Consider the following 21,094-nt stretch of genomic DNA (forward strand, 5'->3'; position numbering starts at 1 on the left):
TGTGACACACTGGTCTGAAAGATGCAAAGTTGCACCCGTAAAGGTGTTCACATGCAGTGTGACACTGATAAAGGTGCAAACTTGAACCTATTCTCTCAGACTGTATTTTGCTCGACAGTTGATTAGCTTTACATCATCAATCTTTGTCATGAAGACGGCGGCGATCATTACGCCAATAAACAGCGCCCTCTTGAATCCAGGGTTCGTACCACAGAACTCTACACACTGAGTTCTGTGGTTCTTACGTGTACCTATGACTTAAATTCGCATGTCAACTCTCGTAACCTGCAGTGTATCAAAGTTCAACCACAGTTATACCGTAAGACTCTTGTTTTGTCGCCATTTACTTTGCTGTATATCTTGTTTGTCTGCTCTCCGTTTGTTATCTGTCTAGACATTGTATTAATTTGCAACAAATTTCTTTTCAGAATATTGTCTGGCAGTCGGACAATTACATTGAGTTAAGTTCGTGATATCAGTCGTCACCTCCATCACCATTGCCCCAGATACTTTCCTCTTGTTCAGTTTTGTCACTTTCACCCTTTCTTTATTCAGGTGTGTTCACTCATTCCATCTCATACCGATTCTTTAGTTGAGCCCAGATAGCTCACATTCTTTAATATGTTAATTCACCCCTAACAATATCATCTCATGTTCTCCTTTACCTATTTTATTGGTTAAATTTACTGAACGAGACTGCATGCTCCACTTTATTAGAGTCCTCAATTCCCTGTATTCATATTGATTCTTGTAGATTCTTTAATGTATGTATATATTGTATATTTAAATCATGTTCACTGGAAGTTTCGGTAAGGGTAGGTAGCATCAGAATAAAATCAGATCACTACCAGACTTCTTCCTGATCAGTTCACCTTTATTTGCGTCTTTCCTAAGTTCTCCCTATATCAAGTTATCTCCCTTCTTCAAATAGACTTCAGTTACAGGGTTGAGTACATTTAAGTTTACGACATTAATTTTGACACGCTACAATACCATCAATATTTCTTCTTGTATTTTCGGAGAAATGCTTTATGGCAGCAAGGGAAGATTCACCATGGGTAGCTAAAATTTGTATATGTTTGGATCTGTAAAATATCCATCAATGTATAACTAGTACATTGTATGTGTAAGAGGATATAATAGTTTATATTGTATACATCAAGTTTGTACGTAGTTCTGTAGTCAGCTCTTGACCTAATGATCATCACCTCTCATTGAATAGCTGATATTATGAGCTCCCTTGTGGAGACATTATATTTCATAACAATGCAAATAGTGACGGAAGAATTTCATGAATTTGAATAATTACGCAGTACCCGCTGCATGTTATAAGGATTAGAACCAACACTTGCTGTCGGGCGAAAGCCCGGTGGTCTATAGTGGAGATGACGCCTGTTCGGAGATCAGGAGGTCCGAAGGTTCGAATCCTGCTCGAGTACGCACGCCCATGATTTTTTTATCATGGCTACTACTAAAACACTAATCAATTCAGTGCTTATTTACGTCGATGTAGGGCAATTTGTCAACCAGTTGCAATGCTTGGTTTGTTTAAGATTAATTACCATCGGATTTGATGTCAGTACTGTTTGGGATAAATTATTTCAATAGGGTCCTATTTCCTTTTTTTTTAAACACAACAACAACAACAACAATAACAAAAGCTGATAAACATGTGCAACTCGACACACGGGGGATGGGGGGGGGGGGGGGGAGAAGGGGGTCAACTCTCAACCCGCAGCCCCACGCTAAAAGAACGTTCCGTCCTGCGACGTATCGTATCAATATTGTCCTATATAAATGCTCTGCATATAGGCTGAATAAAGTGAACGATATTTACAGGTTTTATACCATGGGTGAAATTTTCTGGTGATTTTTTTTTTTTTTTGATAAACTTAGTTTATCCCATAGTTTATAGAATATAGGCACACACACACACACACACACACACACACACACACACACACACACACACACAAGTATCGTACTACCAATGTGTGCTCTGTGCCAAGCATTCAAAGTTTGAATGGGAGTATGAAGACTGATACAAAATGGGTATGATGATACACGACTTTAATCTCTCCGTGGATCCTGTGGGGCATACTACACCAATCTCTGAGAGTGTTGAAAAGGGCAGCCGGCGAATAGTTTGATCTGTGCTCAAGCCCCGACTATGATTGCGCATGCAACCATGCGAAATGATAAAGACAGCCTGATATGGACAGCGTGGTATAATCATAATATTGCAAAAGTCGGGGAAACTCGTGATCATGGAGGTTTATATACTATGGTTTACTAGTACAGTATTCATCGCATAATCGGGCATCTGATAAACGGGAACCACGCTTAAATGACATATGCTTCCCAGAAACATTTCCAATGCACGTTATTTTCACTGGATAATCGGGCGGGGACCTCTGATAAACGGGACAATTTTTCTTCAAGCGATCTTTGATTTTGTTGATATCTTACACAAAAAAATCTACCAAAATACCACAACAATATTTAAAAGATTCCCTATCAGTTGTCGTTTACATTGAACTTACAAAGCAAGCTTCGGACTGGTGTGTTTTGACCTCCGTCTATCCAGTACACGTACATTTCAGCTCGTTGCCCGCCTTCGCTTTTCTGTACATGTGTATATATGGCAAGCTAGATCGCTACATATTGACAACACAATATGTACAGTGCAGTGATCAAGCCGTGATGATTGAATGATTGAAGGACTTTTCATTGACGTTCCCACATCAGTTCTGGGTAATCATTTCCCATGGTTGTGGATATGTATTTATATGGAACGCCCTACGTGTCCAAGAATTCTACGAATGTTTAAGAAAGTGCTTGCTTTTAATCCACATATTTTGTGTTCGAAGAGAGGTGACAGAAGAAGAACCTGGTTGCGATTACTCTACATCATTGCGAGAATGCAGGGAGAGCTAGAGGGTCGCACCGAGGGGTAGCGTGGTTGTGTATTCATGTACATGTACAGTACGTCAGTATGCATGTGTGTGTGTGTGTGTGCACTACATGTACATGTCATATGCCGTTAGTGTATAGTGAGTGCTCATCGCGAAATTGGGCACCCCGCTTTAAAGGGGCCATGTTTGCTACTCCCAACCTGTCCCGATTATGCGATGAATACTGTAATATATATGCGCAAACAGCAATAAACTGTATACTGATCTGAGGTTTTCACTCTGTTGCAAACAACGCAAAAGGAACGTCGTTTACATGTACATCTCTGAAATCTCTCTAAAAATAGACCATGCTAAGTCTTCCCCCCTTTTTTAAACAAGACGTTGGTAGCTTGACCGAATGCTCTAAAAGTAAACAAAGTTCCCATATTATTTTCTTTTCTAAAGGCGAGTGTCCTATTATGCATCATGTCAACACCAAATGCCTAATGAAGAATCACATGACTGTTACACGTGGAATATGCAGAAATTATTACTACCTCAAGGAATGTCAAATTCACATCATTTCTTTTTCTATCAGTAATATTCCCGTCTCTGATGTAACTATGTAGGGCCTTGGCAGAGTATTTTTTTTTCTCTGAAAGTATTTTTACTACGTCCTCGACCATAAGTGACAGCTATTTATAATTCGTATAATTTCCTACTTTTCCATTCAATTGGGCTTTAGAATTAGAATGGTTTTAGTATCTTTCTTAGCAATCAGGTAAATGTCAACTGTGCGTTAAAAAAAAAAACCCACACACAAAACAAAACAAAACAAAACAAAACAAAACCCACATTTAAGTCACGCTTTATCAATGGATGGCAGTCCTTTATGGATGTAGTCTAGGCCAATACCTGTATGTTTTTACTCATACAAAGCCTTCATTTGAGAGTTTACTATGCGGTGATATTACCTCTATGCATGAACAAAAAATGCTATATAGGAACCCTACCGAAGAAAACGTATCGAAGCGTAATGTGATGTGAAATCATAAACGCATGATAAGGCGTGATGCATGATGTAAATAATATCATTATTATGATCAGCGTACCTTGACTGGGACCAATCAGAGTATAATCTGCTGTCCGTGTGAAGAATGGCTCGAGCATTTTTGCTGACTCCGCAAGTTTTCTTCGCCGCCAAATGGTGAAACATGCCCCGGTTTGAAACAATCTGTCTAGATCTAAGCAAAGCGACAAGAGGGGAAAATGATCCAAGAGGTGTCCACCTGAAGCATACTCGTTGGCAAGGAGTGAGTCTTGCCCAAGCCATGATGCTTGCAATGGCCTGTGACTAAAACAGAAAAATAACTGTAGGAGAAATCAATCTACAACTTGATAACAGCTCCTCCAATACAATCGAACCAGTGAATGAACCACAGCTACATTACATGGACTTTAACCTAATGGATAGATCATTCAAGCGCAGGTCTGTAATAATAATCAATTCTAGGTGCAGAGCTTCACGTTCACGTCCGTCTTTTTTTTCTTACATTATCTCAGCATTGCATATTACTCATGCATATACAGAATACCAGCCAGTGACTTTTTGTCTCTCAATATAAGTTATAGGTCGACTTTACTCTTTCACTCAGCTTATGGCGGGCCGCTGAAGCCATAAATATGTACAGTGTACAATAAATGCAGCCATACAGCCATCAAATGGATGCATGGATTAACCAATCAGAACGCACTTGTTTGTTTGTTTGTTTTATTTCCGTACTATAAAATCAACATATTTCATACATAAAGGTCAAGAAAAGAAAAACATACTTAGGGCAGCCCATTTTCAGTAGTGACAATGATGGTCACTCCTGGTCTTCCATGGGGCCCTGTTGCTGTTCACAAAAAATTCACACAATCAGGGACTGATAATAGAATAAAGTATAACACAAACACAAATAGAACGGTACATACATTACTACATTGTGACTACAATATTATATGCCATATTATTACATATTGTTCATAGGTTTGGAGTATATAAAAAATCAATTAGGTGGAAAGGATTTCGGTTAAATCTGTCTAAATTGAACTTAAAAACGGGTAAAGAGGAAAGTTGACGTAAATCATCAGGTATGTCATTATACGCTGCTGCAGCTCTGTATGAGAATGATCTCTTACAATATTGTCATATTAGTTTTAGGCTGTGGTGACTGTGAATCGTTTTGATTACGGAGAGAGTATGGTGATGTGTTGTACTTAAACATATCTTTCATATATTCGGGGCCATGTCATTCATAATCTTATACATGAATGATACTAGTAGCAGATGATTTTTTTTTTGTCTTTTGGTTACTGTATGCCACCATAAGCTATAAGGAACATCACTGGTAGTAATATGGGAATACGGGTTAACTTTCAAAATTAATCTCCCGGTTCTTTTTTGCATCTTCCGAAGTTGAGAAAGAGAGTTACCGTTGGCAGATTGCCATACTACATCATCGTAATCAAAATGAGGTAACACAACAGAATTATAAATCAAAATCAATTCAGTAATATTAACAAAATTGTCTCAAACGACCCATATAACTAATCATTTTCTTAACTTGTTACATAGTTGTTCGATGTGATTATCCCACAGTAACTTATCATCTGCAATAATTCCCAGATATTTAAAACTATTCACCTGAAGTAATTGTTTACCTCTATATCTAACATTCAAATACCCTTGGTTTTTCTTAAAAACATATTATTTGTACCAAATAACATACAAAGAGTTTTCTCAAACTAGATTTTTAAATTGTTGTCAGCCATCCATGTTTCCATACATAAATGAACTCTTTTTGCAAAACATTTTCCACAACTTTCGGGTTTTCATGTGAGTAATAGATGACCGTGTAATCGGCGTATAAATGGGCCCTGCAGTCAGAAAAAAAAAAAACCCGAATTGATATGATTGATAAATATACTAAATAACAACGGTCCTAACAAGGATCCTTGTGGCACTCCTCTGATTTATAATCTTTCATCCGAAAGGGTATTATTGATTGAGGTCTTTATTCTCCGGTTCAAGAGATAACTCTCGAACCACTCCAATTCTGTGCCAATAACCCCCATATTTTCAAGTTTAGATAGAAGGATCAGGTGGTCAACCATGTCGAAAGCTTTTTGCAGATCAACAAAGATGGCGCCAACGTATTCACCTTTATCAATAGAGCAGTGCCAGTCGTCCGTGACGGTAGCAAGTACAGTCTGAAATAGAACAGTCAAGTCTAGTTTCATTCAGGGCAAATACATGTACATCTGTATTTCATTCTCAGTCATGATTTGTTTGATTTCCTCATAATATTTCACAAGGCTAAATATTTTCAAATGAAATGAACAAACTTAATTCTCTTCTCAGAAAGTAAATGTTCATACCTTAGGGATGAATCTCTCTTTTCACCAGAGTTTGCAGACTTATCTAACAAATTGCTGTCTGGGACAATTTCGAGTTAAGTTCAATGAATGTTGTAATGAACATCTGTTACACTCCCATATTACGTATTGTTCATTGGGATCATTGTATCTACTCAATAAACTGTACAACCATGCTATACGCAGAGTACCTGCGCAACTGTCCAACTTCACCTTGCCCTATACAGTATACTGTAAGACAACATTGCCAGAATTGTCACAAGTATACATCCTAGAACGATTCGTTTTGTAAGTGGCGTCTAGCATATCCATCATATATTATGTTTGGTACTATTTAACCCCCTTTTCAGAATTATATCAAATTCTAAGAAAAACAAAAAAATTATGCAATCTTTGATGAATGCTTCAATCAAGGTTTCTTCGCTTTCTTTTTGTTTACATCATGATGCAGTTTCGAGTATAGTTGGTACATCATTCTTTATCATACCACACTCCAGCAATGACAGAATTGGAAGATTCCCTCATTATACCTTGGCTCCAACATCCAGCTTAAATACTGCTCATTCGTTCTTGAAATCCCTCTACTTCTCTTTTCCATGGGGTTGTTTACAATAATCTTTTCCCCTTTATTAGTACTATTTTTTCATTTCTAAATTCTGCCAATGAGTTCTCTTCAAATTTGAGTCTCTGTCTTTCTTTTTAAAACATGTCCTTATGAATTTCGTTGACGCTCCTATTTCGAGTATTTAATTGTGTCCTTCCTTACGAGTTGTAGTTCATCTGTACATCTTCTTCTCTTTTCTTTTTGTCTTTGTCTCGGTCATTTTTCTATTTCTTTTTTTTTTTGTTTCTTACATCTCTTCATTTTTACTTACGTATTCGTCACTTTACATTATCATTCTGCTCTTTACGTATCTGTACTGGAAGTGTACTTCTTCGTTGTACATTTCTAGCGTTACATCTTGCTCTCTTTCCTTATTAAAGCTGTTTTCCTTATCAATTTCTCTGCTCTTCTTTTTTTCCCTTTGTCTCATTCTGAGCTTCTCTCTGCTGGTTCGGACTGTGTCTGGACGAGTGCCCAAAGAAACTCTTTTTGAGTATCAAAGTTTACGCAAATCGCCTGTCTGGAGTTCAAATCAGTTCATGGACATGTCTGCGCAGAAGTGACCAGTACGTCCGATAGTCTGTATTTTTTTATGCTGCTTCAGATTGCCCTTCTTTGGTAACAAAAACATCAGTGACTGAACAACCACACACATGGGGTTTGTGCGCAGCCCTTCATCCGAATCATGACGTGTTGTTCGAGAGCAAGCATGACCTGAATGATGGTCCGGTTTTGCAGTCTGGAAGAAAGGCGGATAAAAACGATCGAGTCTGCCTCCCTCCTCTCTCCACCCCCCCCCCCCCCCCCCATCCTGATCAAATAGGCCTACTGCATGTCTGCCCTTTAGCTCCAATCTATTGCGCGAAGTTTTCTGTCAGTGCTAGCAAACAAACAAACAAACAAAAACGTATCGTTCAAGAAGACATGAGGGATATCCAGATCATTACTCTCTATGAGAAAAATAACCAGCGAAGCGACTGCAAAAACTACACGGTATCTCTCTCCTAATATAGTTGGCAAAGTCTATATGCATGTTACGTCCCAGTTGGCCTACAGAAACTTGTTGATCTGGGTGCAGCAATCCCGAGTCTAAATGTGGCTTCCTCTAGGTTGGGTACCAAAGATCAACGGTAGTTATGATTTACCCTTCGCCTGTTTCAGGAGAAATGCATAGCGCAGAACGTCCCCCTGCACCTCGCTTAAATCAATCTATTCCTGTTCAATCGATTTGGTTACCACCAGAGAAGCCTATTCCAGATTCCAGACCCTTCCATAAAGATAGGATGCCCGCAAAGCTGCAGAGCTTCATAAAGTACTTCCATGGAAGCAAGAAAGGAACAGTGAAGTTCCACGACAGCACCCTATTCAACATACGCAGCGGCGTCAAACAAGGCTGCGTCCTTGATTTAACTATTTAATTTGGATGTCCTTTGTCTTTCTAAGTTACTTTTGATGGGTGACACAGCTCCTGCGACAAATGCTTCGGCCTTATTTTCACCAAGGACTTAGGGTTAGGGTTGTGATAGGGTTTTAGGTTTAGTTTAATGTTAGAATCAGGATTAGAGTTAGGGCTATGTGTGTCGTTAGAATCTGTTTGGCTTTAAATAGTGTGCAGATATTTCATGGGAGCAATTGTCGCAGGAGCAGACGTCATGGAACCCTTTTGATGAATGCATTTGACTCAGCAGCAGAGGAGATCTCTCTTAAACACCACATCAGACTGCAGGCTGTTCAACCTTGCTTGCCTCACAGCCAAAACAAGAGTATGACAAGTTCTGAAGAGACTTGCTGCGGTTTACAGACGATGCTGCTGTCATGACCCATACGACAAATAGTCTGAAGGAAGACAAACGTCATCTGTATATAAACACATAAAAACATTAATACACTGTCTATTATATATATGTATATATATATATATATATATATATATATACACATATACATACAATTATATATATATTGTATATATATCAAATGCAACACACAAACAACATACAAAATGCACCCATAAAGTGAAACCGTTTCTGCCAAGGACGACAATAATACAATCTTTACCAAAGTAAATGTTTAGATCAGAAATGACTTTATTACAAAGATTTTTGAAAACCAGAGTGGTTAGTGGCTATTTCCTTTAATATACACTTATTTTCAAATGAATGCATGGATTTGTTTATTACATCTGAACGAGTTGTTTCTCATGAAATTGCACGTATAATGCAAAAAGAATTAGAACATGATTGTGACAAATACATGACAAAGGCCTAACACATACTCATATGTACTAAACTGTTCCTTAAATGAAAGCAATTACAACCTGAACATGATTCCTCATACATATCTACTCTCTAAATATCTACAATCTTACTTATATTGTTATGAAAAAAAAACCTGTTATTCAGTAACACAGTCATCTTCAAAGACTTCAGCAACAATGATTTCTACAATGTTTCTTGTTTCACTTGTGCAAGAAATAACTGTATGTAAATTCCAAGAGTAATGCATATGCAATATTCTGAATAAGTTTGCACAATCATGTCTGATTTTCTTCAGAACAATGTTGATATGAAATCCACTCTGGATCAGAGCCTCATATGCCACTTTTCTTTTTTTTTCATACAAAAAGTAAACAAAAAACTGATCGGGTTTAAATATGATAATTACTTCGGCCCTATTGCACAAAAGGTATACTGTACTGAAACCAAACTTAAACATCTTTTGGGACATTTGTTTTTCTTTTTTAGATTTTATGGACATATCCGATATATTTTACACAATACATAGTAGCAGCTGTGATAGTGCTTGGAATGGGTTATTACTTGTAGAGAACCACCCCTTCTGGAAGGCAATACCAGCCCAATTAGTGTTACACTGTAAAACTGGAAATAGATAGTTCACTTGTATTTACAATGCATTTGCTGATGCTATCTTTAAAAACAGTGGGCAAAATTTGTCCACAAGTAGTTTGTCTGGTCTAGTCACATAAATTCTGTGTTTTGCTAATGATTCTGTAATAACCTAAAAAACATCAGCGTCCCATATTTGACTCCAGCTATATGAAGCTGAAAACATAATTCACAACTGCTCTGAGCTGCCATGGCAACCATGTTGTGTTCCTGCACCAAGTGGTGGCTAAACCTTGGTGAACACATTTCATTGATCACAAACTTGCTCGTGGAATGTCAGAATCAGACACTGACCAAAAGCCGAAAGAGCAACTTGACGCGCATGATTTACCACTGAACTAAGATCACTTTAGATATTGGGGGGGGGGGGGGGGGAGAGCTTTTTGGTCAAATAAATATCAGATTGGAACAAAAAACTTTGGCATTACTGATATCACTTGAATTCAGGTCTAACCTTCTGGAAAATGAGGAACTCATCGAGGAAATTGCCTCTTCTTAGCTGTTGACGAGTGACAGAGTGGATTGTAATTTATGCCACAGTACTCAAATAATCAATTGCAATATAATACAGCACATGATCTTGTCTGCAAGTCTGTCAACTTTCACAAAAGAGTTTATGAGTCTAGGATCAAATCAGTTTTATAATTTTATCATCGTATCAGGTAAGAGCTGCAAACAACCCCATATTGAATTGGAAAAATTCCAAAGAGGTAATCAAGAAGTTAATTGCTTTGCAGCTATATCTTAAAATTGGGCAAAATAATTCCAAAATCAGAGGGATTTTTTGAAGATCTTGTCAGGCCATGAAAAGACATAACCAATTTTCAGGAAGCGTCCTGCCAAATCAGGGAAATTTGGCATCTCTGTTATGTCATTCCAATGTGTTACAGACATCAACTTGACATACTGCCCTCACAACAATCTTGTGATCGTGTCATAACTGTAAGTCATTACAGATTGTTAGCCTTTGGAACATCACTTGGCAAAGACACATAAAAGAAAGGAGAATTATCAGTATCAAACATTTCTGACTTTTCTGCATGTGCTCATTTTCATGCCCAGTTATTAGCAAATTTCTAAAGCAGATTGCATTGCGGATATCACACCACTACTGTATATCACTTTATTCTCAAATAAATACATATCTGAAGTCATAAATACATGAGGTCCATTACAGAAAACGATATTACACTTATCTCTGAACACAAAAAAAGAAAGAAAGAAAGAAAGAAAAAGCTTCAAATGCTTGGAATGCATTCCTATGTACAGCAATTTCTAAAAGTTTTTCATTGAAACCACTGGCTGTCAGGCACATAGTAATTGTGCACACCTTGAAAGAATTTGCTCTACAGCAGCATGAGACTAACTTTGAAAAGTCTTGCCTGAATTCTGATTGAAACAAAAAATCTGGGTGCATTTTCACAATCTCGGGAATGAAGAAGACATTAACATGCAAGTGTATAGATTAATTAACTTTTTCTTTTGTTATGGGGATGGAGAAAAGGGGAAATGGTTATTATGATAAATACAGTCATTTGCATGAACAAAAACAAGAATGCAATGTTGATATTACATGGAAGTACCCACCGTCCCAACAAGTGTTATGTGATTTTGCAGATACACTGAATGCTGGTATACAAGGAAAAAAGAAATCATACCATCCATAAGAAAAAAAAAAAAAACCTGCATAGAATATAGTCTTTGATACACACCCCTATATTGAATATAAATGTCATCTTTAGGTTAATTATTATTTATACAGAATATTTTTTTGCAGCATATTCTTCCAAGTTTAATCTAGAAATAACTCATCAAAAGCACTTTGGTTACCTCATCATAAATCCTATGGTGTGAACTCCTTCAAACGTGAATTGAAACTGAGTGTACTGTAGACTGTTCAGCTTGAAGAATACACATGGGTCTGTTTTATTCATTGGTCAGAAGACATGACATTATATATTAGAATTCATTCACTCTATAATTTGTACCTAAACTGTAACTGATTTCCAATCTTATTGAAACAAATATGGTCTAAATGACTCTACTTACAATCCAGCAAAGGTCATTAATCAAGTCAGAAACCCTCGCAGAATGATAATAGCATATCCCTATAGTGCAAACACAAGTTTCTGTGTCAGTAGAATTTCTGCTCCAAAAGAAAGTAATACACTATTGCATCAAGCAGTACATGTACCATCTACGTACTAGGTATGACATGATTTATATCAACATAGAAAATGAAGAGGCACAACCATTTGACAGGTTGTAAACTATTCTTGCTAGTATGGTTCTAATTACATTTCACTGCTAAACTGTTAACTTTTGTAAACAATTTCTTGTATTCTGTCTTTTAATTTCTTTCATTCACAGTGCAAAATTACAAAGTGTTATTGGAAGAAACAGTTTTATTCACACCGCATCCTCAACACACGAGAAGCTCTCCAAAAAGAATAGTATTTAATGATAATCATGAAAACAAAAGAGGTAACAAAAATGCAATATTCACTAAGTTGACAAACACATTATCATGACAACAAGCTTATGAAAACCTCACTGTGATGACAAATATGGAAACCATGTCAGTGCTGGATAAATTAGCACAAATATCTACCAAAGCATCTACCATATCTATTTCCTTCTTACAACATTCAATGCATTGTAATTCACATTATTTTCCCTGGAAAAGTAACATAGACAATGCCCTATGCACATTGCTTGCACCATGAAGCTACTTGTAAGAATGTATACCAATTAACTTGCATACAATAAAAAACAAACAAACAAACAAACACACCAAGCCAACCAACCAAAAAAAGAAAAAAAAAGTGACTTGGATAGGAATAAATAGACTGGGTAAACAGCCAAAACCGCATGAAAAAGGCACACGGAACATATCACTGTCACGCACATTCATGCACAATATCGCACTCACGCAATCTAAGTTGCTACAGGGAGTTTCTACTTTTGCATAGTTCTGCATCTTCACACCCTCTCCCCACACAAAATGCATGAAGAAATCCATGGATACATGACACAGGTCTGCATAAGACCCCAAAAATGTATGTAAAACAAAATACGCATAATTTGTACAATCACCATTTTAAGTACACAGCATCTATATGAAATGTATCAATACATGCATATTACATCCATCCCATTTTCTTCAACAAAACTGTTTTATAAAAAGAGCTGTTACTGTAACTTTTTACATTCATATGAACAAATAAATGTTAGTGTGATTCGTTCAATATATAAATTTAGAAGGTTATGACACATTTCAAAGAATTACAGATGTTTATTAATAAATATCTTCAACATGCATATTGAGGCTTAACGAATCCATTCAAATTCTTCTATGTTGCAATGCACCAGAAGCTATGCATTTGTTATTGAAGATTGTTGTTGTTGTTTTTTTTTCTGGAGATTTTGCAAAGTAGATCAATGGGACATGGCAATCACAACAATGGTATATCAAAGAGCATGACATTTTGACAACACCATCTTTTAAAAATATCTATGCAACAGGAAATATGACTCTGAATGACTATAATGTACTTAAAAGTGTCATTAGTGTCAAGAGGTTGACCTGTGGGCAATACAAGTAGCCATCATTACTGCTACTATATCAGCAACAAGTCCAACAATGATAAAATGGAATGACATGCATATGTGTAATGTCTGCAAATCTCATCTCCAGTGCACTATTCTTAAAGTGATGAGTTTTCCATTTAACATTTGTGCTTGGTTGAGTATTAAGATGAAATGTGCACATTCTTAAAGTTTCACTGACTATCAGCATTTCACTAGTGACGGTGTACTTTCATGGGGCCAAAAACATATAGAATTTACATAGTTTTGTGTGAGCATCACATTTTGTGAAGTAAGCCACAAGTCTCATGACCATCAAATATAGCATGTGTACAAATGACTGGTATCAATGCAAGGATAAGTGAATATCACTGGTTGAAGAAATTTCACCCATCTTCCTCAACCCCAGTAATTTTGCATTTAAGGCTTCTCAAATGAGTGTGTACATTGAATGCAACAACTACTATACCAAACACAGATTCTTCTGTAGAATAATATGCGGGGAAAATAAAACATCATAAGCATTGGGCAAGATAGGACTAATTTCTGTTCTAGGCAACTACCAGAGAGAGAGCGACAAAAGGTTTTACTTTTGCAGCTGCACTCACCTTTTCAAGTCAAAATGAGTCGGCCAGTCTCCATACAGGTCTTTGGAAGGATGCCCAATCAGATGCAGTTTTTATTAGTTTGCATCCAGTATCATGTCAAAAAGCTTTATCCTGGCGGTCTTCCCAAATGTCTTATTAAAGAAATAAACACATCTACCTGGTGCTTCATCAGTTTCGGTTTGCGGCAATTATCAAAAATTTTGTCAAAGAGCCTCTTGCCGATCTTGCTGATACATGTCTTCCTGAGACACAACAACAGGTTGGTGCTTACTGGCACAGGCTCAAGTTTTAATACTCTTTGTTTAGTTTCTAGAGTGTAAAGTATATGAGTATCATATCAATGTGAAGTATCATGATATCTTCTCTCAAAACTGTGAGTTTTCGGTCCCATCAAGAGTTATGATAAGGACTGCTTCACAATATTGGAAGCTTAAAACATCTCCAACAGTAAAACAACAGAAACTGCAGGAAATTTGGACTCGACTCCTCCCTTGTACTGTTAATAATTTTCCTGGAGAAACCAAATGCACAATCTACAAATACCTACTTACATCTCTACTCTGTTTGGAAACATTTTATCCCGCAGCTTTTTCATATGCTGGAGACAGTGCTTAGGGCTGAATTTTACTCAAACCATGTAACTCCCAGCTTAAAACCCACTAAAAATCAAAATTAAGTTCAAGATTCTCTGTAAAGAAGCAATATATGTCATTTGGCTGAACAATTTGATTTTTGAAGTTTGTCTTGCCAGGGAGAGTATTTTACTTTTCTACCTGCTGTCAAAATTTGGCAGCTCAAAACAAAACAAAAATTGAGATAATTAGCAGGTTTTTGTTTTTCTTTTGTTTTTTACAGGTGCTGCTTTCACTGAGAAATAGGATATAATCTCTTTGATACTTCTGTACAGCACACCTGAGTCACTATAATCTTTAAATCCTCTTTTCTCCTTTTTCTATGAAACTGCACCTCCTAAGCTCTCTCTTAGTTCAACCACTTTGAACAGGTTATGATGGTCCAATTTTTTTCAAGATATGCATCCTTTGAAAGCTTAGAGCTTACTCTTTTAAACTATTTAGAAAAGTGGACATGTATCTTGGCTATAAAGTTTTTGCAGGTTTTGAGCAGGGTGGTCACACAGCCTACAGTGGGTGTAACAGATTGGCTTACTGTCTTACTGCCTGTCACTGAGAAAAGTCTGTTGCACAGAAACTGGATCAACCAGCATTGTGCAGTGATACTATGTGGCTTCAAGATATGGATTCATAATTGGCATGTTTTCCAAAGCATGTTTATAGATATAACTCTTTTCATAACCTTTAGCCTTAAAGGGTGTGTACAGTTCTGGTCGGGGTGAGGATTTAGCTTTTAACATTTTGCGAGATATTCAGAAACCACTCTATGAGATGTCAAAGAGCATGCAATTCTAAGGGTATCAAAAGTTTATTTGATGAAAATCGGTTTTGAAATGTCTGAGATATCCAAAAACAAGGTGAAACAAAGAAATCATGATAAAGGTGGGGCATGTCGCCTTTTATTATCATCACTTTTGGGGATATCTCAGCCATATGAAAACCAATTTTCATCAAATAAACGTTGAATCCTTCTTAAAATCACATGCTCTTTCATATTTCATAAGAGGTTTCTCATCATCTCACTTAGGAATGTTAAAAACATGAATCCCCACCTCAACCACTACTGTACAGTCCCTTTAAGCCACCCATCATCCAAAGAGATATTCAGCAGTAGCACAATGTTGCTATTAAAGGAAAGGACCACCAAGAGCATACAGAAAACATAACATAATCATTTGCACTCAAAGGTCAATAATGGCATAATAAAAGCATAACATTCATCTCAAGAAATGTGCAAGGCAGGAAATGTCTTCAGCAATCAGAAAATACGAAGGATTATTGGGTGAATATGTCCACATTTCTACTATGACAAACAATGACGTGAACTTTGGCATAGTCAATGGTCTCATCATCACGTGCTGTCTGTATCAATAACATTGTGTGGAGAGGTTGGTTCTAGTCCAAAGGAGGTCTACTGTCTTGTAGAGATTGAACAAACAAATATATGACTTTTGAAACATTTGTTTAAAGTGAAAACATAATTCTCACGTGCCCTGCCAAACTGTTCAATTTAGCTCTAATGTGTACACTTTAATACGTATAAGAAATGTGAAAACGAATGCCGAGATAACACGATTACAGTTGGGTAATGATGAAATATTAGCCAAAAAGGTGTGCTGGATGTACTACAGTCTCAGAGCTTACCCAATCATGGTTGCCAGGTGAAGTTTTACATTCATTTACATTCCTTTTGATTACAATAGTGGTCCATCACACGTGAGAGTGAACTGCATGCAGCATGAATTGCATGCAGGAATAAAAGTCGGTATAACCACTTTTATTATTTCACACTTTTGATCCAAAACCACTATAAAGCAATTCAATATTCTGGCAAATTGCCCTAGCCAGACTAATTTCTTGGCTGAGCTAACCCATATGTGTATATTGCAAGCAAATTTCAAATGGTGGAAAATTAATTTTGAGTCCTGCTGAGTATTATGTTTAAGCTTTAAGTTCCTATTCAGTACAATCCTTCCTTGATTTGAAGATAGCTGCACATCGCAGTGATTGGCTGAACGATGACCTTCTTAACAGGATCCAAAGTGGCACTACTTTGCAACTGGCCAGTTAAAGCTAAAAATATGCAAGATATTAGTGGTGTGGCCAAAAAATTAGCTCCACAACGTTACAATACAGTCTTGTGCTTTAAACTTGTCCTAGATATATAGAGAGACCAATGGTCTGACCGGAAAAGTTGGCAAGAATCATTTCAATACCTCATGATGAAAGGTGCACAATGCCAGATTCCAAGTAACTGTCCAATGATTAGATTAATTGCACAAGGTGTTGGCAATAAATAACAAACACATAAAACATATCTGAACAAACAAAAACAAAACATAGCAGCAAAAACATTAGCGGCTAGAAGACAACAGCAACTTGAACTTGTAGTCTAACATTCTATTTACACCAAGCACAGTCCGTTTCTTTAGTCACGTGTAATCTTCTTAAAAGGGTCCCATCCTTAGTGTGAAATGGACAGAATCAGCAAAGATTATCCACTCTAAACCTTTTCCAAAACTCTTTGTGGGAGAGAGTTTCAGAGGTGATGCGCAGCTGGTCTGTGGTGCTTTCAGGCTCAGCATAAATGCAGAACACTGTGGAAAATGTCATATTTTTAGTCACCTTTGTGCACACAGGGTAGATTGTTGAACTGTACAGATTAGTCACCAGTCTTTCAAAACGGCTCTAGAACTAGTTCCAAGCAGCTTGAATTCTCAGCTGGTGTACGTATGGGGTATGAGTCAAGGGAGGAGGTTATAATCCATATAGCACTCTACAAAAGACACTCATTACGCAAAAATCTGAATGTTTCCAAGAGTAAAATATGATGCAAATTTTTGAAACTTAATAGATGTATTTTTTGAGTCCAAATTAGCTGTCTCAGACATTTTGTTCAACCCTTAAAAATGTTAGGGTCCCTGTGTACAGCAACTTTAAAATTGACTTCCAATCTCCGAAAACTGATCCTCAAAACATAACACATTGTAGTCCCCAAGCTCATCATTAATCTCTGTTGGGATACATCCACTTTGTGGATTCTTTAAGACAATGGCTGACTTAACCCATTAATAACTGATCTGTACGAAACCGCCTGTCAGATTACTCCCTAGACCGCACGACCGCTTTTTTAATAGATATATGCTTCACTAGTTTTATTGTTTTCATATATAATATATAATTATGTAATTTAAAGAGGTCAAAGGTCAACAAAAGTATATCAAAATTAATTCTGTGACATACAAGTCTCTTTGTAAAGTCTCAACAGGCTTTCAAATAAACATAACTTATAATACAAAAATAAACAGGCAGTGATCTATTTTGCATAATTTAGAAAGTTGTCATGTTAAATGAGAGTGATATTGCTGTACCTTCCAGGAAATAATAGGCCATTATGTAAGGAATCTTCAGTTGCTAAAGGGTGAAATAATCGAAATGGTTGATATGTTACACTCTTCTCTGATATCATCACAGTAGAGGGAATCATCCACTAGGAATTTAACCTTTAAATAGACACTTGAACATCAACGTCATGGGCAAGAATTCTAATAGCATATTTGTGCGATGGATGCTTGTTGAACTGAAAGCCATTTCTTTATACAGGTTTAGGGATAGATGTAGGCTTCTGACACATGACTATTAACCCTTCAAACTCTCAAGCACACGGCTGCTTTAGGGATGGAGCCATAAAGGACTTCAATATCTAAAGGCAGATTACCCTCTTTATTATGACGTGTGATAAATAGATAAATAATAGATGCATGAATGAGGTTTTCAAACAAACTCAAAATATACAACGTGAAATTGGCAAGGACAGGGTATATTCAGCAAAATAAATAACGGCAAGATCTTGCAAGCTTTTAAGACACCATTGATATCACAAATTTCACCACATCGTGAAGTCTAAAGCATTATTACCCTGGGATCAAACAGTTTACTCATTTAACACTCCGCATGGCCCATAATATCTATATTTCAAATACAGCTGTACAAATATGGGGGGAAAAAATCAGATGCAGCTTCACAGGAAAACTAAACATTAACGCTAAAAAGACTGGGGGGGGGGGGCCTAAAAGGCCCCCCTCGACATTTCGCGCGATTACTCAGCAACACGCAATGCTCTCGCCGCGATGCTCTATGACTTTTTTCTTTCGAGTTTCCCGCACATTTTGACACCAAATTTGTGACGCCCGGGGGTACGGTTCTGGTGAGACCGAAAATGGCTCAAAAATGTGATTTTGTGTACAAAGTCAATACAAATTGAGTTTTATCACATGGTTCATATCAATATGCTTATTTTTACTCTCAATGGCTAAAATCAATTTGTTTTAGTAGTATTATGCTTCAAAAAGGGTCTACCACAAATTTTGCTGAAAAAAAAACAACAAAAACAAAACATCGTAAAAACAAAGAAATACATAAGAAATTCATAAAACAATAAAATAAATAAGAAATTAATTTTGATACCGATTTTTTTTTTCAAGTGCATTTGCTAAGAATGCCACATAGAATATCTAGACCAAAAATGAACACTTTTGGAGCTTTATTTACTGATTTAGATCAAAAAGTCTGATTTCTTGCATAAATTATCATAATTAATCAAAATGAAATAAAAGAAGACTATTTTGTAAAATTTAAATATACGACCTTGTAGATTACATCGCAAACTACCATTGTGCAAATTTCCGCGGTGATCGCGCGATCCACGGCCGAGATCTTAAGGGGGGGCCCTTTAGGCCCCCCCCCCCCAAGTCTTTCGAGCTACCAAAATAGCCCAGTCTTTTTAGGGTTAATCATGTTCAAGATATGTGTCTGTTTCAATTGTTGCAGGTGACTACTTGCTTCTACTGCACCACCAAAACAAAAAACAAAAAACAAAAAAAAACGAAAAAAACAAACAAACAAACATAAAAGGCATGTATGCTATGTCACTGTGCAATATCATAATTACAGTCACCTGAAACATTACTAGAAATTACACACCAGTACCGAAGTTGATTCAGGCATCCAAAATGTAGCGATACACATAGAGAATGACCTATGTGCAAGCATTCAAAAACAGATTCACTATGGTTGAAGTGTTAATTTCTGTACACGTTGCTCCATTTACCCAAAATAAAAAGAAAAAAGTCAATCCCCATGTTAGCACAACATCGGAAATGGACACAGAAAGCTGGGGAGCTCTTTCTCTTTCGATGAACCTGCACCTGCTTACTCCAGCAAGATAAGAAGTTCGTTATCCCTCCACAGACAAATTACAACTCAGTGTACCAATAGTTCAGTTGATGACATCGGGCACAAGCAAAGACCTCTGGTTCACAGTTCTGAAACAGGAAAGATCAGTCATATCAATCAATCAATCAATCAATCATTTTCTCAATGACTCATATCAAATGGACTTAATGTCGGAGTGAAGAGAGCAAATCTTGTTGTGGAGGAAGCAACAAGCCGCAGCTGAATATATACAGACATACATCTTATCCTGCTTCTTTAAGTCTCATTTACATTTACATATCTCACACATATTTTGGAGCATATCAAATGCTCATAAAACAGAAAATGCGTAAACCTTACTGGCTTATATCAAACAGAATATGCAATTATAGGCTTTTTGCCAATATTTTGAATCGATTGTTAGTGTTGTTAAAAAAAACCTATATTTCTCTGCACAAAAACAAAGGGAACAAGTATAATATATATATATATATATATATATATATATATATATATATATATATATATATATATATATATATATATATATATATATATATATATATATATATATATATATATATATGTATATATATATATATAATATAATGATGCATATATGCATATATATGCAACTTTAAACTTTCTGACACATGCAAAAGTCTGATATTCTTTTATTCCACATTGTAGATTATTATCATCATCATTATCAATATTTTTATCAGTATTATCATTAACATTATCATCATTATTTATCAATTCATCCACTGATCTACACTTGTATTTATCTTTACAATATGATCTATTCATACATTGTAATTTATATATATATATATATATATAGTTTTTTCTCTGCCTATCAGATGTGTGAATTGGGTTAAAAGTGAAGTTGCTGCAAACCTTGCTCTTGATGTTCTCTACTTCAAGATGCTTGTGAAGACGGTAGCGCTCTTGTAGGGATCCCTTTGTGATGCAATCTAGGAAGTAACAGAAAAGTTTCAATCATCAGTTAAAGGCTGACTTGACTTTCACTACTCTGATCAAGCTGATTTCCTTGGTACATAAAAAGTCTGCATCCTGATAAAAAAGAAAAGTGTGAATGTGTGTGTGTGTGGGGGGGGGGGGGGGGGGGAAAGCTTAGAATGTATTTAAAAAAAAGTGCCCGAGATATGTTGCCTGATATGGATGGGAAGTTTATTGAGAGAGAAAGATGTGCCAATATATCATT

The 21,094-nt window shown here is 36.5% G+C and overlaps 1 protein-coding gene across 1 annotated transcript in view; it reads right to left on the bottom strand.

The window, feature by feature from the left end:
* Positions 1-19,571: 19,571 nt before the first annotated feature.
* Positions 19,572-21,094, bottom strand: part of LOC140230500 (semaphorin-1A-like) — a 103,925-nt gene continuing 102,402 nt past the window's right edge. Inside the window, exons 16-17 of the mRNA XM_072310654.1 lie at positions 20,767-20,843; positions 19,572-19,976 (exon numbers count right to left, since the gene is read on the bottom strand). Of these exons, the coding sequence (XP_072166755.1) occupies positions 19,908-19,976; positions 20,767-20,843 (146 nt within the window). The 3' untranslated portion in view covers positions 19,572-19,907. The remainder of the gene's footprint in view (positions 19,977-20,766; positions 20,844-21,094) is intronic.

Source organism: Diadema setosum, chromosome 7, assembly GCF_964275005.1.
Source record: "Diadema setosum chromosome 7, eeDiaSeto1, whole genome shotgun sequence".
In the NCBI taxonomy this organism is placed as follows: Eukaryota; Metazoa; Echinodermata; class Echinoidea; order Diadematoida; family Diadematidae; genus Diadema; species Diadema setosum.